At 37.7% G+C, this 23591-nt stretch overlaps 1 protein-coding gene across 14 annotated transcripts in view; it reads left to right on the top strand.

Moving 5' to 3' along the window:
• Kdm6a (lysine demethylase 6A) overlaps positions 1-23591 on the top strand; it is a 138969-nt gene that overhangs the window by 24413 nt on the left and 90965 nt on the right. For all 14 annotated transcript variants that reach the window (XM_027433299.2, XM_027433301.2, XM_027433300.2 and 11 more), the window contains exons 3-4: positions 7227-7335; positions 19708-19757. In XM_027433299.2, coding sequence (XP_027289100.1) covers positions 7227-7335; positions 19708-19757 — 159 coding nt within the window. The remainder of the gene's footprint in view (positions 1-7226; positions 7336-19707; positions 19758-23591) is intronic.

Consider the following 23591-nt stretch of genomic DNA (forward strand, 5'->3'; position numbering starts at 1 on the left):
TAAGAAAGTTGTTATCTGGAGGAATAGGTAGAAAAGAGTAGGTAGTATTTCTAACAATTGCGGGTTCTAGATATACTTCTATATGTGGATATATTCTCAAATATTCTTTCCCTGGTCCTATCATCAGACTATGCTGCTCATTAGTTTTGTGTCAAAACTGGTTAAGTGATTTACTTTTAGAAAATAAGTAGAATTTAATGTTTTCTCTGTAAAATTCCTGTTATTTGTTTGTATCTAGTATCTTTTCTCTTGTTATTGGGTGGTCAGTAATATTAGCAAAGCTAACAAACCCCATGTATTCTTTATTACTATACCCTATGTGTTAAGGTGAGGGCATTCTGTAGTCACAGAATCAATCACTCAGTATTTTACATAATCTTGAGTTAACTAGAAATGTTAAATTACTTTTATTTGTGTGTGTGTCCATACATGTGTATGGACAGGTAGAAGTCAGACTTGCCAGACTTTATTTTCTTTCTACTATGTGGGTTCCAGGGATTGACTTAAGGATTCAGACTTGACAGCAACTGCTTTTACCCACTGAGCCATCTTTGCATTAATTTTTCATAGCAATAAATCTCCTTAGTGTTGTCTGTTTACTGTACTATATGTTATATTATCAGAAACATCTGCAGCCACAAAAGTTTCCCACAATATAGACATCTGCTTTAGTTAGTTTAACAACTTGGGGTCTTTTTAAAGACATTAAACCCAACTCAGTTCTTTTTTTCCATTAATTAGCTTAGAGTGAAAATTCTTTGTGTGGTGGTGATAAGATATGTATATTGAAAAGTAGTTATTTACCATTACCTTTTTTACATTGCTGCTCATCATAATTTTTTCTTACCATTTCTACTTGAATAAGGAAAGGACAGAAAATGCAATTTTGAAAAGTAATAGACTGTAAATGATGTGCCTTTTTTTTTTTCCTTATACTAGGCAGTGACATTTAGGTTCTGAGACCCAGCTTAATTTATTGCTGTGTCCATCAGTGTCTGATACTGTATACCAATACCTGGCCTTAGATTTGTATTCTCATTGCTTTTAGTGATAAGAAATGTCTGTTTTCACAATATGCCTTAATAGTGGGAGAGAAGCATTGTTACTCAATTGGTTAATTTTCGTTGTCTCTATTCAAAAAGAACTGAGTAATCTTTCATAAACATATACTTAAGGGGCTGGAGAGATGGCTCAGAGGTTAAGAGCACTGCGGTTTGCTCTTGCAGAGGTCCTGAGTCCGATTCCCAGCAACCACATGGTGGTTCACAACCATCTATAATGAGATCTGATGCTTTCTTCTAGTGTGCAGACAGAACACTGTATACACACATAAATCTTTAGAAAAGCAAAACAAAGCATACTTAAAGTTCACTGTGGACTATGCAGGCTAGGACAGACAAGACCAACTCAGGATAAATTCACCTTTTAATGTTTTGATTTTCCAAAGAGTAAGTTTGGGGTCATGAAGTAAGAGACCACCATTCTAACTGTAGTGCCTAGACAAAGCAAATGTTACCCTTGATCAAGAGTTGTGCTGGGGAAGAACAATCGCATTAGACAGGAAGTGCTCTTGGTTCTTAGTCTAAAGAAGGTTGCGGTTGTCTCTTTTCCCCTTTGGCTGGGGTACAACTCAACAGTCATTGGCTAGTCTAAAAAGAATTGGCATTTAGGAAATGGAAGAGGAAAAGGAAGGTTCCTGCTCCAGGCCAACAAATTCCTAGAATTGAGTTTTGGATTTTTGTGTAAACAAAGGTTTTACTGAATGAGGAGAATTAAAACATTTTGCAAGGTGGAGGAGACATAGGATTTTAATTTGTCCTAAAAACAAGTTTAGTATTTGATGGGGAAAAAAGCCCTCTTAATTTATTTCTTACAAAATTGATACACATTCAGTTAGAAACTGTACTTTGAATTTGGATTATCTCCAGGCCTACCTGTCTGGTATCTTTTTTTTTTTTTTTTTTTTTTTTTTTTTTGGTTTTTCGAGACAGGGTTTCTCTGTGTAGCTTTGGAGCCTATCCTGGCCTGTCTGGTATCTTTATGATATACTGAGCCACAGTAGTGAACCATAGGTTCCAGTCAGCCATAGAATGTGCTCTGCTCTAAGGTGTATTGTGTTGCCAAGCTAGGATCCTGACAGGTTAGGTGTAATAAGTGCCATTCCCCTCCTCTTTAAATGACACAGGCTTGCTTCTATGTTGTTGAGGCTCATCTCAAGCTCTTGTGCTTAAGTGATTTACCCATCTCAGCTTCCCCAAAGTTGCTGAGACATGCTACCACCACATCTGGTTCCGGTGCATTTTGAAGTATTTCAAGTTTAACATGAATATATTTGGAGGAGTAGTTTTAGAGCAATATCTGTATTCTTGTGTGGTGAGGAATATTTGCATCTTTATTACTATATCCTGACAAGTGTTGTATATGACAATGTACTCTTTTTTTTCAAGACAGGGTTTCTCTGTGTAGCTTTGGAGCCTATCCTGGCACTCGATCTGGAGACCAGGCTGGCCTTGAACTCATAGAGATCCGCCTGCCTCTGCCTCCCGAGTGCTGGGATTAAAGGTGTGCGCCACCAATGCCCGGCGACAATGTACTCTTAAGTTGAACATGTGTGTCAAGTGATGCCTGAAGGGAAGAAATAAGAAAAAGTACTAGTGTCTAGTTACTTACACTTTTAAGTGCTCTCTCTCTCTCTCTCTCTCTCTCTCTCTCCCTCCCTCCTCCCTCCCTCCCTCCCTCCCTCCCTTCCTCCCTCCTTTTTTTAATGTGTATGGGTATTTTGTTTGCATGTATGTCATCCACCACATTGTATGCCTGGTGCATGATCCCTAAGGAGGCCAAATGAGGGAGTTCAGTCCTCTGGAACTGGAGTTACATAGCCAGTTGCCAGCTGCCATGTGGGTTCTGAGAATCAAACCTGGGTGTCTCTTACCACTATGACATCTCTCCAGCTCAGGCTCACGAATCTTAACTTTTTTTTTTTTAAAGTTAAAAAATTTCAAATATTTGGGCTGCTTTTAATCTTAAAGTGAAAGAAAGAATAACAAAGATTTTTTACGTTTTGTAGTAAGCTGGGCAGATTGCCATGTGGCAGGGCAAGAAAAGTAGAAAAAGAGTATACACTTTTTAACAGGCATTCTCCATTTCTTGATTTAATTCCTCTGGATCCCTAGGGTGTGGAATGGTGTCTTTCATATTCATGGTAGGTCTTTCTCCTTTGGAAAGCCCTCACAGACGCATCCAGGTGCGTCTCATGGATCTCCTGGGGGGTGATTCTAAATCCTGTCATGTTGACAGTAAAGATTAACCATCACAAAGAATGAAGGAAATTGAAATTTTTTTCTTCCTAATATATGTTTCTACCCTCCTGACTTGTGTGTATTTTTGTCACAATTTACTCTGGTGCCATGCATGCTTCTTTAAATTTTTTTGTCTTCTTGATTGCTATTTCTGTGAGGATAATGCCTGTCTTTTTTAATCTTGAATCTTGAATGTATACTTACAGTGCTAATGCCTACCACATAACAGGTACCCCAGTATGTGATTATTAGTGATAACTTTTATTGGAATAGCATTTTATTTTGTTGATATTCGTAATAGTCAAATTGTATAAGTGTACCTGTCTTCTATTACACACATATCTTAAGAGAATGTTTCCCTTTTATATTTCCTCATTTTATCCAAATGTCTTCTGTCTGTGTAATAAATGTACAACCTGGATTAAGTCTGTTTTTAAAAATGATAAGATTGTTATGTTTTGATGTTTTTCTGAAGTGGACTGTATATATTATTTGGTATTTTCTGGCCAGAAAACATGACGTGGTGTGGGCTGTTTGTTGGTTTGTTTTTTCCCAATTTAATACTTGGTTGTGTGAGATAGAGTGCAGAGTATTTTATCTTATGCATGAGGAAACTCAGGATTAGGATTTTAAACAGCTTAAGATCCCACACTTATCTGATAGTGAAGTTGGGACTGTTACCAGACATAGGGTTATAGCTTGTGTCCAAACAAGCCAGGTTCTATCACTCGTCCTCAGAAGCCAATTAAAAGAGCCAAATTAAAAGTGAAAAGCATATAAAGGAGATTTATTTAATGTGGCCACATTGGGAAGGGGGACAAAGAGAACAAGTGGGACCCCTTCTTTTCAGGTCTATGTAGAAGGGCAGTGGCTCTCAACCTTCCTAATACTGTGACCCTTTAATACAGTTCTTCATATTGTGGTGATCTCCTACCATAAAATTATTTTCTTTGTTACTTCATAACTGTAATTTTGCTACTGTTCTGACTTTTAAATAGCTGATACACATCCCCCAAAGTGGTTGTGGCCCACATGTGGAGAACTACTGTTCTAGGGTCTTGCACACCAGTGTCAGTTTAAATAGAAGGCATGACATATACATAAGTAACTACTGTGACCACCTCTTTCTCAGCTCTGGTATCTCATGCAAGTTCTAAGTTTTTCCTCAAGTTTCTCTTCTGGCTGCCTTTAGTGAGAGGAGATTCCTGGTGGAATTCTAAATTCTTGGGGTCCATTGTTCAGTGATCTGATAGCTGAAGGGTGGGATACAAGGACAAGCTGGTTATAGGACTTCAACCCAGGCTTGTTAGTACTTCAAGTTTCATGTTTAATTCTAGTTTTAAAAGCTTTTATTTGGGGTCAGCAAGGAGCTTAGTCTCTGAATTCTACCCTCCTACCCTCCACATGGTGGAAGGAGAGAACTGACTTCTACAAGGTGTCCCCTGGAAACACCCCCCCCCCCCCCCCGGCAACATGCATATACACACACACAATCAATTTTAAAAATGAGGTCCTTATTGTTAATCTCATAGATGTGAGGAGAAAGACTCAAATTATGGGCCAAATTAAAGCAAGCTTTTTATTCACGTACACAGGCTGTCTTCCCTAAAAGTGGGGTTCAAACTTTGGATATGGGAAAGATAAGTTATAGTTCAGGAGTAGGGGGTTTCCACAGGCAAATAGGTGGGCTTACAGAAGTGGAACATAAAAGCCTGGCGTTGGTGGCGCACACCTTTGATCCCAGCACTCGGGAGGCAGAGGCAAGCCTGGTCTCCTGAGCGAGTGCCAGGATAGGCTCCAAAGCTATACATGTTATTGTTTTGTTTAAAAAGAAGAAAAGGGAAATGCTGAGACAGACATATTGACTATAAGTTTATTATAAGGCCCGGTAGAATGGGGAGACTAAGAAGAGGAACAGGGGTAAATGGCTGACCGCCATGGCCGGTTGCCATAGAGAGACAGAGCGAGCGCATAAGTGGGAGACATAGTAGAGAGGAAGCTGAGCGGAAACAGAGAGCGTAAATGCGCAGAGACCTGTCTTTTAAAGGGGCCCTCTGCACCTGCGTGCAGACTTAGTTCCCATGGAACCTTGGGCTGACCAGGGTACTGCTGGTGGTAACAGGGGCAGGCCAGCATTATAACTGAACCTTTCAACACAGAGAAACCCTGTCTCGAAAAACCAAGAAAAAAAGAGTACATTGTCATATACAACACTTTACAACAGTGAAAAATAAGCATTACAAGTTGGTTGTAACAACCTCCTGAAACAAAGACATGGTTGCAAGGTAATCATAGCAAGGCATAACAAGGTGGTCACAACAAAGATTCATAACTTTTTGGAATAAAGTCAGAAGGTGATCATAACAACTTCATGAAACAAGGCACAGTTGGAACAAGTAATAACTAGCTTTTCTTTAGTAGAAACAAGTTATGCCACACAGATACTAATTTTGAAATAATGTATTTTAGGGTGGCAGCAGATGTTAATTTTGAAATAGATGGTCGGGGGGATAGTGATGTTGTTCTTTGAAACAGTCTCAGTAGCCCAGACTGGCATTGAATTTGCAGTTATTCTTTTGCCCCAGCCTTCTAAGTGCTGGAAGCATAGTTGGGTGTCAGCACACTTGACTATTTTGTTATACTAAATTGTAGTTGGATTATTTTATTTTATTTTATTTTATTTTTTGGGTCCACCAACTATCTCCCAAATAAAGACATGGAAACTTATCATTAATCATGAGTACTCGGCCTTAGCTTAGATTTGTTCTACTAACTCTTTTAACGTAATTTTACCCATTTCTATTCCTCTATGTTTTCCCTTAGGGCTTTTTACTTTTCTTTAATCCTGTATGTCCTATTTTCCCCGCTTCCTCCGTGTCTGGCTGGCTGTCCCCTGTTAACTTTTTTTCTTTCTTCCCCTGAGCCTAAATTTCTCCTCTTTCTTACTCTCCCTGCCCAGAAGTCTCACCTATATCTCCTCCCTCACTGTTGGCTATTCAGCTTTTTATTAGATCAGTCAGGTGCCTTAGGCAAGCAAGGTGAAACAAAGAAACGCAACACATCTTTGCATAGTTAAACAGATATTTCACAACATTAAAACAGCATAGTCAATGAAAGAAATATTTTATATTGTGAAGATTTGTTCAATTTCTGTGTATGTAATCTGAAGGTTGTAGTCAGATTGAATGAAAAGTGAACTGTTGGGTATTAAATGGTGGCTGTTCTTAACTACAAAGATTGCATGAATTTTCACCTAATTCAGTTACGTTCTTCATGCTTGTAGGGAAGATGGATAATGTTTGATTTGAGAATAGGTTTATTTGTATCAACAGATACTTTTTTTGCTGTTTTTTTTTATTTGAATTACAAGATTGAATTACATGACAAATTCCAGTTCCCTTCTCCCTCTCTTCCTCCCCTACCACCTCCCCCAACTAAAATCCTACCTATCATATATCCTTTCTTCTAATCTGCACCTGATCCAACCTTTCTGCTCCCTCATGACCTCTGCATCCTTCCTTTTCTTCCCTTCTCATTCTCGTAGCTCCATCCCCCCTCTTCCCATGTTCTCAATTTGCTCAGGGGATGATGACCCTTTCCCCTTCTCCAGGGGACAAAGTTTGTCTCTTTTAGGGTCCTCCTTGTTTACTATCAACAGAGATACTTTAATAGTTTAGATTTGTAATTTATGGACAGAATTGTCAAAGTGCTCCTTTATTTGATTTGTCAAATATTTTTGGAGTTTTGTAGATGGGAAAGATGTTTATTATGCCTGTATCAGTGGAACTTCTAATAGATACTTAACAAAGGTATTGTATTGAGATATACGAAAAATACAACGATTTTTGTAGATAATGATTTAGTGGAGGAAATATATTCTTAGGATTTTGACCTATCTCTTAAATATTTGTGTTCTTTTATTTCTAGGCTGTTCGCTGCTATGAATCTCTGATCTTAAAAGCTGAAGGAAAAGTGGAGTCTGATTTCTTTTGTCAATTAGGTCATTTCAATCTCTTATTGGAAGATTATCCAAAAGGTAATTTGTTTTTCTATTGATTTCTTTGATTCATATGTGCATTTAAAGTAATGATAATTATACAGGGCACTGCCATTTTTATTTGTAAGCAGCTATAAGCTCATGAGCTACAGTGAACCATAAGAAAAACAGAGTAGATGGGTGGAAGTGGGAAAATGTCATGTGGCTCCAGGTAAATCATCAATAAAATAAATTCAGTAAAAAAAGACCCTCTATACACAAAACTTAACATTGCATTGTGGTTTTGTTTTGCTCCATGAAAATCCCTCCTTTAAATGCTGTTATCTTAGTGTTTGAAATTTAGCTCAGTGGTGGTGCTTGCTTATCAGTTGCAAGATCCCAGTGAGGGGTGAATTGAGAGGAAAAGTTCCTCTAGGGCATATAGGAAAGATAATAAAAAGTTAGTATTCTTTTTTCCTGGTCTTTTCTGTAAATCTTGTCCATCTTAACTAGAAAATATTTGAATAAAACTCTAAGCTATCTATAGTCAATGTGTAGAGAGGAACACATGAGCTTGAACCTTAAAACTAGTTTACTTACTTAAATGCTTTTCATCAAGAAATAATTAAGTTATGTATCTGAATATGGTTAAGTATAAGTAGTCAGTCCTTCGAGATGAGCTGTTTTTCAAGGAACTAAGCTGACAAATTAGACCATTATTCATGCAGGATGTTAAAAAGCTGCCCGACTTCCCTCAGTACAAAAGGGAAATTCCACAGCAAAGGAAAACAGTTCTTACAAGTAATAACATTTAAACTTTGAGTAACACTAAACATCTTTATGCAGTCAGTGGATGCATTTGTTTTCAGCAAATGTGGGCAGACTACTTAATGGAAAGTTTTAGGACGAGAGTAAAGGATTGTTGGTATTTCATATTGCTATCATGCCAATTTTGTGTCAGGTCACATTCACATTTTCCTAATGGAAGTATAACTTTAATCTGAAATATTCATAGTCTGTGAAATTCAAAATCAGACTTATTCCAGTTTAGTCCTATTATTTATAGTTGCAGATTATAAATAAACATCCCCAGTTTTTTGTCTTAAAGTATGTAAAGGCGGAAAGTAGTAGTAGATGATCACTCAGGGACTTTAGGATTGTTAAAGTAATAGTGGCTAATACTGAGCTGTAGTTAAACATAACACTTAAACTGTTCTTCTTTTTTGTTGTTTGCATTTATTTACTTATTTATTTGTGTGTAAGTCATGCACGTGCTGTGGATATTAGAGAACAGCATTTGGAGTCAGTTCTCTTCTTCCACTTTGAGGGTATCTGGGGCTCAGGTTGTCAGGCTGAGTTATCTCACTGGCTAGCCATTTAATGTTTTAACATCAGTTGACGCTGATAGCTTATTTAAAGGAACTATTATATTAGAAATGTATAGAATTCTATGAAATCTTTTTTTTAATACTACACCTTTATACACCGAGAGAGCATATTAGCTTGACAACGCATAAAGAGGGGTCTAGACTTGAACTGCCTACATATTGTGCTTTGTGGCATTTAGTGACATTACTTACCACTAAACCATGTATCTTTTAACTTTTTATTTCTTATTTTAAATCTCATATTTAATTAATTGATTGGTTAATTTATTTTTGTTTGTGTGCGCACGCGCACGCTCTCACTCACTATGATATGGGTGTGGAGGTCAGAGGACAACTTGCAGTTTTTCCCACCTACCATTTGGGCCCTGGAGTTAATCCTGGCCCATTATGCCTGGCAGCAAGTACGTTTCTTTACCTGCTGAGCAATTTTGCTAGCCCTTAACTTTTAAAACTTCATTCTTCATGAATTTAGCTACATTTTAAATTTATAAACTTTTCAGTTAGGGGCTGGTGAGGTAGATAGCTCAGCATTTAAGAACATGTATTGCTTTTCAGGGGATGAAAGCTTGAATCCCAGCACCCACATTAGATGACTCACAAGCACCTGTAACACTAGCTCGGGTTCCAGGAGGGTCTAACACCTTTGGCCTCTTGGGCACCTGCTCTCATGTGTATACAACTGCACGCACACAGAAACATACATGCATGCACATGTGGTTGATGGCTGATGCTTATAGCCCCTCCATTTGGGATGCTGAAGTAGGAGGATTGCTGTGACTTTGATTCCATTGTGGTGACTTCCAGACCTCACCAGGTTACAGACTTGAGATCTTGTCTTATAATACAAATGAGTCAACAAACAAACAAACAAACAAACAGAAAAGGTTGGTCTGTCAAGAAAACAAAGAATTAAGAGGCATTCGGAAATTTTCTTTCTGTTTTGGAAGGTGGGATATGGGCATGTAGTATCTACCCTGTGCTGACAAACGCGTTGGTGGAGCAATCAGTAAGATGGGAGAAGAGGAGGTTACCTAAAGATTTAAATACCCACTTACCGTTGTATAGTTGGCTATTGCTAGAAGTCAGTAGCTTAATTTTTAATAGGAAAGGGAGGAGAATGCGCATATCAGTATATTTCAAACAATAGCTTCTATAGTTCCTAATTATTATGCATTTTTTGAGTTCTTGGGAGTTTGAGAGTTTAAGGGCCATGTTCACTCTTTAAGGTTTTGTTTGTTTGCTTGTTTGTTTTTTAAATATAAGCTCAGTGGTTAAGAGAACTGGTCTGAGTTCTGTTCACAGCACATACAAGGCAGCTAATAACAGTTTGTTTCAGGGCATCTAACACCTCTTCCTTTTTGGAGGTCCTGTACACATATAAATATATAGCATATAAAATAAATTTTAAAAAGCACAAAACCAGCTATTTTTTTCCCCTGTCCATTCTTACTGTTTTTCTAAGACTAAGCCAGTGTTAGGTAGAACACTTCCCTCTGCAGTATATCCACACATACTCAAACCACTACCGCTAATTATAAAGGTATTTGTCTCTCTCCTCGGGTTTACTACTGTCTTTGTAATTGCCACAAGGTAAGAAAAGTGCTGACATTTAATTTTAGGGAACATATTATAAACCATACAATGAACATGTAAATCTGTGAGTACAGTGCTCCAAGTACACATGTGTAGGAGACTTAATTCTTTGTTACTCAGAGAATGATTCTCAGTTGTATACCTGGATTTGTTATTACTTTTTAACAATTCCCTGAACGCAGGATATCCATGAGTTTGGTGTTCTTAAGAAACAAACAAAGCTGGGCAGTGGTAGCACACTCTTCTTAATCTCAGCATTCGAGAGTAAGGGGCTCTTGGATCACCTTGAGTTTGAGGCCAGCCTGGTCCACAAAGCTAGTTCCAGGACAGCCAGGGCTGCACAGAGAAACCCCTCCCTCCAAACAACAAAAAGCCTCACTTGTATACTTGTCATAGCAACTGTAGAGCCTATCTTATGAAGATCTTGGGCTGTGATTTTGCTGTATTTATCATTCTGGTGTCACCTGCTTCCTGTCTTAAATGAATTCTTAAAAATATTTTTGGTTAGTGATAGATATAATATGGTTGTCTAACTACTGACATACATACATGCATACATACTTTTCATTCCAAATGAATTTTATGTAGAAGGAAAAATAGCTTCATAAAAACATTTTCTTAATCTTTTTGATTGGCAATATTTACAGAGAGCTTAAAAAGTTTCTGTCATTTTGCTTCTAGGAATTTATCCTAAAAAGATCAATGGATAGGAGATTCCAGCAAAGTTGAGATTCCCATGGAAGAGAGTGTAGCCTTTATTTAGTGCAGAGTTGACTTTAGGATCACCACCTATGGAAGGTGGAGGCTAGAACTAGTATTGCATTGAGGGAGAAATGAAGCTATAAGAGACTTGTGAGGTAATTTCAGAAAAGTACAATTTAGTTGGAATATAATATTTCTCTTTTTACTCCTTCTTTTAAGTAATTGACCTCTTTCCCTCCTTACCCTTTCCATCCTCTTACCCCTTATCTGTCATATAGTGGCAAAGTAGGTTTGGAATGTTTTACTTCTTAGATAGTTAGAAATTACTAGGACAGTTTGTATGCCAAGATTTGGTACTTTGTAGAAATTTGCCTGAGGTTGCTTTCTTTGATTAAATGACAGTACTCCGTTATGAGATATTAATAGTGTAAACAAAACAAACAAAAAAGGTCTATTTTCTTTCTCCTCCTCCTCCTCCTCCTCCTCCTCCTCCTCCTCCTCCTCCTCCTCCTCCTTCTTCTTCTTCTTCTTTTTTTTTGGTTTTTCGAGACAGGGTTTCTCTGTGTAGCTTTGGAGCCTATCCTGGAACTCACTCTGGAGACCAGGCTGGCTTGGCACTCACAGAGATCCGCCTGCCTCTGCCTCCTGAGTGCTGGGATTAAAGGCATGTTAATTCTACCTATCCAAGAGCATGGGAGATCTTTCCATTTTCTGGTGTCTTCTTTAAGTTCTTTCATTAAAGTCTCAAAGTTCTTATTGTACAGGTCTTTCACTGTTTTGGTTAATGTTACCCCAAGATATTAATGTTGCTTGTGGATATTGTGAAAGGTGATATTTCCCTGATTGCTTTCTCATTGGATTTATCATCTGTATATGGTAGGGCTACTCATTTTTTGAGTTAATTTTGTATCCTGCTACCTTGCTGAAGGTGTTTATCAGCCGTAGGAGTTCCCTGGTAGAGTTTTTTGGGTCACTAATGTAGAGTATCATGTCGTCTGCAAATAACGAAAGTTTGACTTCATCCTTTCCAATTTGTATCCCTTTGATCCCCTTTTCTTGTCTTATTGCTCTAGCCAGAACTTCAAGTACAATATTGAAGAGATATGGAGAGAGTGGACAGCCTTGTCTTGTTCCTGATTTTATAGGAAACGCTTTGAGTTTCTGTCCATTTAGTTTGATGTTGGCTGTTGGTTTGGTGTATATTGCGTTTATCATGTTTAGATATGTTCCTGTTATTCCTGTTCTCTCCAAGATCTTTATCCTGAAGGGATGTTGGATTTTGTCAAAGGCTTTTTCAGCGTCTAGTGAGATGATCATGTCGTTTTTCTTTTTCAGTTTGTTTATATGGTGGATTATATTGATGGATTTTCGTATTTTGAACCATCCTTGCATCCCTGGGATGACGCCTACTTGATCGTGGTGGATGATTTTTCTGATATGTTCTTGGATTGGGTTCGCCAATATTTTATTGAGTATTTTAGCATCGATGTTCATGAGGGATATTGGTCTGTAGTTCTCTTTCTTAGTCATATCTTTGTGTAGCTTGGGGAACAAAGTGATTGTAGCCTGGAAGAAAGAGTTTGGCAATATCCCATCTGCTTCTATTGTGTGGAACAGTTTGAGGAGTCCTGGAATTAGCTCTTGTTTGAATTTCTGGTTGAATTCTGCAGTGAAGCCATCTGGCCCTGGGCTTTTTTTTTTTGTTGGGAGGCTTTTGATGACTGCTTCTATTTCATTAGGGGTTATAGGTCGATTTAAACTGTTTATCTGATCTTGTTTTAATTTTGGTAAGTGATATTTATCCAGAAAGCTGTCCATTTCCCTGAGATTTTCCAATTTTGTGGAGTACAGGTTTTCAAAGTATGACCTGAAGATTCTCTGGATTTCCTCAGTGTCCATTATTATTTCCCCCTTTTCATTTCTGATTTTGTTAATTAGCATGCTCTCTCTCTCTGCCTTTTGGTTAGTTTGGCTAGAGGTTTGTCTATCTTATTGATCTTCTCAAAGAACCAACTCTTTGTTTCATTGATTCTTTGTACTGTTTTCCTAGTTTCTACTTTGTTGATTTCGGCTCTCAGGTTGATTATTTCCTGGTGTCTACTCCTCCTTGGTGTGTTTGCTTCTTTTTGCTCTAAAGCTTTCAGTTCTGTCAATTCTCTAATGTGATTTTCTTCCAGTTTCTTCATGTGGGCACTTAGTGCTATGAACTTTCCTCTTAGCACTGCTTTCAAAGTGTCCCATAAGTTTGGGTTTGTTGTGTCTACATTCTCATTAAATTCTAGGAAGTCTTTAATTTGTTTTTTTATTTCTTCCTCCACCCAGGAATGATGCAATTGGGTGTTATTCATTTTCCATGCGAATGTAGGTTTTCTGCAATTCGTATTGCTGTTGAATTCTAGCTTTAATGCATGGTGGTCTGATAAGATACAGGGGGTTATTTCAATTCTTTTGTAACTGTGGAGGTTTTCTTTGCTGCCAACTATGTGGTCAATTTTTGAGAAGGTTCCATGTGGCGCTGAGAAGAAGGTATATTCTTTTGTGTTTGGATGGAATGTTCTATAGATATCTGTTAAACCCAGTTGGGTCATAACTTCTGTCAGATCCTTTCTTTGTTAAGTTTCTGTCTGGTGGTCCTGTCTAGTGGTGTAAGGGGGGTGTTGAAGTCTCCTACTATAAGTGTGTGTGATTTTATGTGTGGTTTGAGCTTGAGTAATGTTTCTGTTTACAAATGTGGGTGCTTTCGTATTTGGGGCATAGATAGATGTTCAGGATTGAGACTTCATCTTGATGGACTTTTCCTGTGATGAGTATGAAATTCCCTTCTTCATCTCTTTTGATTGATTTTAGTTTAATGTCTAATTTGTTAGATATTAGGATTGCTACACCAGCTTGTTTCTTGAGCCCATTTGATTGGAAAAGTTTTCCCCATCCTTTTACTCTGAGGTATCGCCTGTCTTTGAAATTGAGGTGTGTTTCTTGTAAACAGCAGAAGGATGGATTCTGTCTTCGTATCCATTCTGTTAGCCTATATCTTTTTATGGGTAAGTTAAGACCATTGACATTTAGGGATATTAATATCCATTGTTCATTGGTTCTTCTTTGTTTTGGATTTATTGTTGGTGGTGTCATTGCGTGTGGATTTCGCCCTCCTACTTCTTTTTGTGTTTGTTAAAATTAGATTATCTATTGCCAGTGTTTTTGTGAGTGTAGTTATGTTCGTTGGATTGGAGTTTTCCTTCCAGAACCATCTGTAGTGCTTGATTCGTGGATATGTATTGTTTAAATCTGTTTTTGTCATGGAATATCTTGTTTTCTCCATCTATAGTGATTGAAAGTTTTGCTGGGTACAGTAGTCTGGGTTGACATCCATGTTGCCTTAGTGCTTGTAGGGTATCTATCCAAGACCTTCTGGCTTTCAGTGTTTCCATTGAGATGTCGGGTGTGATTCTGGTTGGTTTGCCTTTATATGTTACTTGGCCTTTTTCCTTTGCTGCTCTTAATATTTTCTCTTTATTCTGTACATTTGGTGTTTTGATTATTATGTGTGTGTGTGGGGACTTCTTTTTGTGGTCCAGTCTATTTGCTGTCCTGTAAGCTTCTTGTACTTTCATAGATATATGCTTCTGTAGGTTGGGGAAGTTTTCTTCTATGATATTGTTGAATATGTTTTCTGTACCTTTGAGCAGTGTTTCTTCACCTTCTTCTACACCTATTATTCCTAGGTTTGTTCTTTTTACGGTGTCCCATATTTCCTGGATATTTTGTGTTAGGGATTTGTTGGACTTGAGGTTTACTTTGGTTGATGAATATATATCCTCTAGCAAGTCTTTAATAGCTGAGATTCTCTCTTCCATCTCTTGAATTCTATTGGTTATACTCACATCTTTAGTTCCTGATCATTTATCCAGCCTTTCTATTTCCAGCATCGCCTCATTCTGTGTTTTCTTTATTGTGTCTATTTCAGCTTTCATGCTTTGAACTGTTTCAAGAACTTCCTTCACTTGTTTGGATGTTTTTTCTTGGGTTTCTTTAGATTCTTTAAGAGATTTGTTTATTTCTTGAATTTTTGGGTTTGTCTTTTCCTCCATTTCGTGTAATTTTTCGTTTGCTTTTTCTTATTTGTTTAAGGGGTTTTCTTGTTTCCTCTTTAAAGGTCTCCATCATCTTGCTGAGATATTTTTTGAGGTCCCATCTCACCTTCATGCTCTGTGTTGGGCTTTTCATATCTTGCTGGATTGGGGTCCCTAGATTCTGGTGGTGTCATATTGGTCTTTCTGTTGTTGGGTAAAATCTTATTCTGTCTTCTTCCCATATCTTCTTTTAGTGGGTGCAGGTGGGGTCTCTGTATCTCCTCTTGTGACCCAGTGGTGTGTGGGGGCCAGGAATTCAATATCTGCAACTCTGGATGGTCTTGCCTCTCCTGGTAGTCTCCTCACTTGTTGTGGATTGGTTGGCGGAAAGTGATGGAAGAGTTGGGTGTTTCCAGATTCAGGGAGCTCCTCCTTGTCTGTGTGTGTCTACCCCAAGCAGTCGGGCCAGGCCTGGGGTGATCTGGGTGAGTGATGGTTTGGGTGGGGTTGGGTAAGGGCAGAGGCTCACTCACCTCGTTCCTGGGTCGGTTGGCGGAAAGCCTCTACTTACAATTTAGAATATCAACTATGACATTGAATTTGAAGTTTCATAGTTATTAATCCACCACATTGTTGTATAGATGCTATGTTCCTACCAACCAGTAATAGTGTGCTTCTTGTAATGCAGTTTCATTTAATATGGATGGTAGTAATTTGTGTGGTGGTGTCGCACAACTTTAATCCCAGAACTCAGGAGGCGGAGGCAGGTGGATCTTTGTGAGTTCAAGGTCAGCCTGGTCTACAAAGCTACACAGAGAAATCCTGTCTCCCAAAAAGGATGCTATTCGGATTTCTTTAAAAGTTCTAATTCTGGGCTGGGCGTAGGTGGTGCACGCCTTTAATCCCAGCCTGGTGTACAAGGCTAGTTCCAGGACAGCCTCCAAAAGCCACAGAGAAATCCTGTCTTGGAAAACCAAAAAAAGAAAAAAAAAAAAAGTTTCTAATTCTGAAAGTCAATTTTATGCAGTCAGGAATTTTATGAGTGTTATTAATGTGGTTATTGAAAACATTTTCTAGGTTATTCGTATTAAAATGGAATCATAAAACAGCAGTTTTGGCGTTTTTATCCTAACTGTACAGAATTGTTGTATACCCAGATGTCTATTGAATATAATGATTTTTGGCTACAAATGTCAAAGATTACCTTTTACAGTAAAGATATTCTTCATATAATTAGAAAGTTAATAGATGGGTTGTGTTCTACACACAGGTTCAAGTCAAGGATCTGTCACTTTTGATTTGGTTCTTCTGCTTTCTTCTGTGTGCCGGGGAAATAGCTCCTATTGTGATGGTATTTTGTGGTATTTATTACCTTGATTATATCCAGCAGGAGGGAGAAACCCTTTCCCTTGATTTTCAAATGTAAGTCATTGGTGGTTGGACCACAGGTCCTTGGCACATTTCCAGACTAATAGTATCACTGAGATTGTCAGGAGCAACACTAGTAAATCTGCGATGGGAGTTTGGGAATGTGCTGAAAACATAATCTGAAATGTCAGTCATACCATTCACTATAGAAACACTTGTTTTTAGCTCGCGTGTAATTGTTATCCTGGGAGTTCACTTTTCCTTTATCTTGGGTGTTCGTAAAGGTTCATTTCATTTATGTCTCTTGGTTTTCAATGATTTGTATCCTCTTTGTATGTATTGTATTTCTAGAGGAACATGCTTGACAGTATTATCTTCAGGAATGGTTTTGCTGTTACCTGATTTCTCTCTGAACTGGGATCTTTTTCAGAAGAATTCATACAAAATACTCCAAAGTATAGTATAGAAGATATAGCTTATTATTCTCAAGGAATAGTATTTGGCAGTGGCTAAAGAGACCTTTTTAGTATAGAGCATTGTCACAAGAGTTCAATGTAAACTGGGCAGTGGTGGCTCAACCTTTTAACCCCAGCATTCAGGAGGCAGAGAGGAAGGCAGATTTCCTTGAGTTTGATGCCAGTCTGTTCTATGATGTTTCCGGGACAGCCAGGGCTGTTACACAGAAAAACCAAATCCCAAAACTAAAACAACAACAACAACAACAACAACAAAAAGAGTTCAATGTCTAGAGGCCATTGTGCCACCTACATTTAGGTAGGGCTTATTTTCAAAGTTTTAGTAACAGATCAACTTCTTGAGGGATGTTTTCTTGTCCAGGTGATTAGCAGGCATTAACTGTTAAGTAGGGTACAGTATTACATCTTTGGGCTTTAACAGAAAACCTCTACTTAGATAGTAATTTTAAAATATTTTGGGAAGCTTACAATATCGTGTCTCTACCCAGAGCCAGAGATTTACTCATATTCCATTCTTGTGACCAGTAGTCCAAGTCCTGTAGTTTGAGTTCTGGTTTTGCAAGCTCCTGATTATGGGGGAGGGCTCTCCTTAACGATTTTCAAGTCTGCTGATACCTGATGCTGAAAGTTAATTTCGGGTGAGTTGCTATATATAGGAAAATATCTTTATCCTCCGAATTAAGAATGTGGATATCTTGCCGGGCGGTGGTGGTGCACGCCTTTAATCCCAGCATTCGTAGGCAGAGGCAGGAGGATCTCTGTGAGTTGGAGACCAGCCTGGTCTACAAGAGCTAGTTCTAGGACAGCCTCCAAAGCCACAGAGAAACCCTGTCTCAGACAAAAAAACAAAAAACAAAATAAAATAAAAATAATGGATATCTAAATTTTATTGTTGGAGATCTACCTACCTACCTACCTACCTATCTCTATATTTTGTTATTCAAGACAGGGTTTCTTTGTTGCTTTGGAGGCTGTCCTGGAACTCACTCTGTACACCAGGCTGGTCTCGAACTCACAGAGATCCATCTGCCTCCTGAGTGCTGGGATTAAAGGTGTGTGCCCACTACCACCTGGCAGATAATTTTTTTTTTTTTTTTGAAGTTTGAAAATGTTACATTGCCTTATTCTAGACTTAACATCTGTTGTAGGCCTTTTCAGTCTATTAACCTATAGCTTTCTTTCTGGGAATTTTCTGAAATTGTAACTTTGAATTTCTAAGGGTAGAAGTCCAAGCTCCTACAGGCTAGGCTCGGTCTTAATCCACCAGTTACCAAATGAATAATGGTGGAAAGTGGAGAGGAGATCTATTCATTGTAGCCACAGTGTGAAAAGCAGATAAGGTTCAGTGGCCCTATAGGTCTGTCTTGTATGTACTAACATGAGGCTTAGGTTTAACTAGAGGGCAAGAGGTGGCATAATTAAGCAGTCCAAGTTAGAAGTGGTCTTGTGCTCTGGTTATACAAGGTGTTTGGATAAATTGTTAATACATTGTCATTCCCTGAGGGGACCAATCTGATATCTACAACATGATTACTTTAGTTTCAGGATGCAGCTTCACTTTCAAGGATAACTGCTTTTGTTGGAGAAGGGGACTATCTGCCCTGGAAGGTTTTCCTTTTTGAAGTCTAAGGTGACTGGAGGTTTTGGAAAACAGCATATCTTTTTGCCTTTAGCCTTGACAGGAATGAGATATATTAGGTTAGACAGATTCAAGCAGGGACATAGATAGAAAATAAAGGTAGAGATATTTTAAATCTTTTCATCCTAAAGTTAGCTTCTGGGCTCAAGTGAGGATTCAATGCTTTTTAGCAAGAGCAGGCTTTTCTAGTACCCATTTCAGAATCATTGCTTGAATTTTATCCTTTGCTTATGTTCTTTCTTTTTGGAATACTGTTACTGATATGTTAGCCCTCCAGTAAACAAGTTCTTTCTTTTCTGTTTTTGTTCATTTTTGATGGGGTCTCTTGAGCTTACTAATCTTATCCTATAATAATTTTGTTTTTGAAATTTTATTTCTTTAGAGCATCCTGCTTTTTTCCCAGGATTTTCTTAGTTTTATGAAAGCAGCGTTTCTTCCTCTTAAAGATTTTTTTCATCTGATTTTATCATTTATTTTTCTTTTCTTTTAGTCATCCCCCCCCCTTGTTTCTTTTTGCTTGGATGCTTTCTTTAGATAGCTGATAATTCTTAGCTCTCCATGTTTTAAGGATTGCAAAGTTCCAGAACTAGAATCTCTGAGCATGTAGAAATAGCTTGTTGAATCTGACCTGCATGGCCTTTTGCTTTTTTTTTTTTTTTTTGGTCAGGGAATTGTGCATCTCTTTTGATCACATTGCCTATGAAGCACCAAGGGATTGTTCCTGCCTTGGTAGTAAACTCGTGGAGTGATCTGGAGATGAGTCTCTCCTCTTCTAAGCATCCCGGGTGACTGTAGGTTTAGAGCATAGCTTTTCTGGAGTTTAGAACAGGCTGTGAAAGATGACAGTAAAATGCTTCAGTTATTTGTGTGTGTGTGTGTGTGTGTGTGTGTGTGTGTGTGTGTGTGTGTGTGTGCCTTTAAGAGGAGGGGGGGAGGTGTGGGGAGATGGGTTAAATATCCACAAATGGAGTGACTAATATGTCTACCAGTACAGTTAAGTGGGTGACTCAAAAGTAAAGGAGACAGACAAAATGCAGGCAAAGATGTCAGGCTTTTATCCTGCTTTATTTATCTTATGGGTTCAAGTGAGAAATCAGTGCTTATCAGCAAGTCAACTTTTAAATACTATAATATTTCTTAAAACTTTTCATTGATTTTTAAAGATGGTGACTCATAATTTATTCTCCTTCTTTTAGCACTGTCTGCATACCAGAGGTACTACAGTTTACAGTCTGACTACTGGAAGGTTGGTATACATTTTTATGCTTATTTCCTATTTTCTTTTTTTTTTTGTGGAGGTAAATTATTGGTTATTAAAAAAATAGAGCTCTTTCTGTTTTTTTATTTTATTATTTGAACATGTTACTTCTTCAAGAGATTAGAAAAGGGAAATCAGTATTATTTTGTTTGTTGTCTTTTACTTAAATACTTTGTATTTTATTAAAAAGAATTAGATTGCTGACTTTTTATTGACCAACGATGATTGCACGTGAAATAAGTGAAAAATTAAACACAGCCAACTAACAGCTTTCACTTCTCAAATGCTTGGATCACTCGTTTGTGTGGTGCTGAGGATTGAATCGAGGGCCTTGTACTTGCTAGACAAGCACTCTACAATTTAGCAACATTTTTACCTCTTTGTTCAAATACTTGTTGTCCTTTTGTAATCTCTCCTCTTGAGTAGCATGTTTAGATAGATAATTTGCCCACTTCTTAATTGGATTGCATGAAATTTTGTTAAGAATTTTGAAGTCCTTATATTCTGGATATTAATCATCCGTCAAATGAATAATAGTAAGCAAATATGTTTTGTAGGTTGCCCCCCCCCCCAACCCCTAGGGTTTCTCTGTGTAGCCTTGGCTGTCCTGGAAGTCACTCTGTAGACCAGGCTGGCCTGAAAACTCAGAAACCCACCTGCCTCTGCCTCCCCAGTGCTGGGATTAAAAGGCGTGTGCCACCACAGCCTTGTTTTTGTCACTCTTACTGATTGATTCCTTTGCTCTGCAAAATCTTTTATGTCTTTTCCAGCCTTTATTTTCCTGTGAATTATCTTCAGAAATGATTGCCTATCCTAATGACATTGTCTGTACTAGTGTTTCTCCTGAGTTTATTTTTCTAGTAGTTTCATAGTTTCAGGTCTGAAATTTATGTCTCTATTTAATTTTGAGTTGATTTTTGCACAGGATTTGAGGTAATAGTTCAATTTTAATCCTCTGCATAGTGATTCCTAGTTTTACCAGAATTTTGTATTAATGAGTTTGCCTTTTCTCTGGTAATGTTTTTAGTTCTTTTATGAAAAATCAGTTGCTTCTTAATTGCATGAGTTTATTCTTGAGATCTCTTACCTTTGTGTACATTGCTAATCCCTACTATAGCTCTGTATGTAGCCTAATTTGAAATCAACTATACCTCACATTTGTTATTAACTAACTATACAGTATCATTTTGTGATGATATCTCATTGGCTAAGCCGGCTAGTAAGTGATCCACTTGTTTCTGCAAACTAGTACTTGAGTTAAAAGCATATGTGGACATGACCCACCTTTTACATGGATACCGGGGATTTAAACTCATTCCACATGCTTGTACAGCAAATACTTTTACTCACTGAGTCATTTCCCTGGCCCCTCATTATTTCTTAACAGGTTTTGTCAATTACTGTGTTAAAGTGACATTGATTCTTCATACATTGATAATTTTGCAATCTATTGTGTTGGTTGAACCTATTAGTAACAACCTTAGAGCACCAAAATGCACCAGTGTCACATTAAAAAATTAAAGCACTTTCCCTTGAAGTAATTTTGCCAGGAGGGAACCCAGATATGATTTCTCTGCACCTCTCTCCCTTTGTCTTACATTTTCTCTTGTCTATTGGTTGTATGAGTCTGAATCTTCCTTCCTGAATGATGCTGGAGATGGGTAGGGGGAGAAAGAGGGGTTGGAAGGGCAGAAAGAGAGAGACCCTAACAAAGGGGGTTTGCTCTATGTTAACTGAATAGCGTAGAAAGCACCACATGGGTAAGACATGAGGGATACTTTACAGAACTCTAAGGTTTTTACAAAGAACAAGATGTTAATAATTACAGTGGGCCCAGATAACAAACAAACGCTATCAAACAATATCCATATGCTACATCCAACATTTTTGGTGAATATTTGTTTTATAAGGTTGCTTTTCAACCTATTTGTTGCTTTCAAATATGTGACCATAGCACATATACATACATGGATGCATAACTTCTGGGTCAGGGGCATGAAGTCGTATATAGCTTAAAATTGCAACCATTTGCCTTAGTTTAGGTTATTAAATGGGAAATCCATGGCAAGTAAGGTTGGTTGTTAAATTGTTCTCTTAAAGGTTAATAAATAAATGTGTAGAAAGCACAGGAGGATAGCAGTCTTAAATTTTAAATGACCTCATGGTGTATTATTAACTGGCTGTGAGGTCCTGCAAAGTTCCAGTCTCTTAGAATGTAGGACACATTTTCATAATGGTACATTGCCATATTCTACAACCTTACTGAATTCAGTTACCAGTTCTAGTAATCTTTAAAAGTCTTTAGGTTATTCTGTATATAGAGTCATATCATCTATAAAGAGGTGGAATTTAACTTCTTTCCTTCCTGCTAGTTGTTTCTTCACCTGACCTGCTTAACAATTCCATTGTTATATGAGCTAAGAGTGGTCATACTTAATTTGGCTCTAGGTTTTTGAGGAAATGTTTTTATTTTGTGCTTATTCAGTATAATACTTTATAATTTGTTTGTGATAATAGCCTCTGTGATCATTTAAATTAACTTTATTTTTTTAAAAAAAGACTATTCTTAAAAATATTTAGCTAACATTTTCTCTTTGTTAAATGTGTCAACCAATGGCCTGTGGATGTGGCTCAATTGGAGGGGTGCTTGCCCAGCATGCACAAAGCTCTGGGTCCATTCCCAGCATAACATAAATGTTATGTGTTGGTTCCAGTCAATCACTCCAGCATTTTGGAGGTGGAGGTCATAAGATCAGAAGTTCAAGGTCATCCTTGACCACAGGAAGTTTAAGGACAGCCCAGGCTTCATGAGACCCAATTTAAAACAAAGAAAAATGACAACGTAAAAGACCCTGATCCTCAAAGGATGAAAAATAAATGAGAAGTCCATATATGAATACATGTTGGACATCACTAGCTATCAGAGAAATGTAAATAAAACTCTGTTGGTTTTCTGTCTCACCCCAGTCAGAGTAGAAGTCATCAAAAGGAAATAACAAAAAATGCTGGTGAGGATGAGACAGAAGAGAGATCCTTGTACACTTGTGGGAATATAAACTAGTCCTGGCATTATGGAAATAAGTATGGAGGTTCCTAAGAAAACTAAAGCAGACCTACCATATGATCCTGCTATACCATTTCTCTGTATTTACCCAAAAGAGTTCAAGTCTACATATCACAGAGAATATTTGGATGCCAGTGTTCACTACAACACTGTCACAATAGTTTTAGAACCAACCTGGGTATCCAACAAGAGATGAATGTATGTAGAAAACATGGTTATCTATACATTGAAAGTATTTTCAGTCATAAGAAAAATGAAATTATGCTGTTTGCATGAAAATGGATGCAACTGGAGATAATCGTATTAAGCACGAAAATCTCATTTTCTGTCATTTGTGTGTCAAATGTTAAAGTTTGTCAGTTTTTCATATTAGCATTTTGTTTTGCCTACATTGTGTATGTGAACTGTTTGAGAGGAAAATTTATCTTCATTAATAATTAATTTCATTTGCTTTCACATAAACATGGTATATAAAAATTATTTCCAATAGACTTCCAGAGATAACAGTGAATTTAAAAATTAAAAAAAAAAATGTGTGTGTTCTCCCCTTCTGTATGCATTCTTCCTGGTGCTGGAGCAAGCCCGGTTAGCCACCATGTAGGTGATGGAAACTGAAGCCATACAGGTTCTCTACAGGAACAACAAGTGTTCCTAATTGTTGAGGTGTCTTCCCAGCCCCTATACAAGATTTCTTAATGAATTTATTTCTCTCTGTGGTAAACAATATTGAAGTATGATAAAGATTTATTTATTTATTT

This window comes from Cricetulus griseus, chromosome X (assembly GCF_003668045.3).
Source record: "Cricetulus griseus strain 17A/GY chromosome X, alternate assembly CriGri-PICRH-1.0, whole genome shotgun sequence".
In the NCBI taxonomy this organism is placed as follows: domain Eukaryota; kingdom Metazoa; phylum Chordata; class Mammalia; order Rodentia; family Cricetidae; genus Cricetulus; species Cricetulus griseus.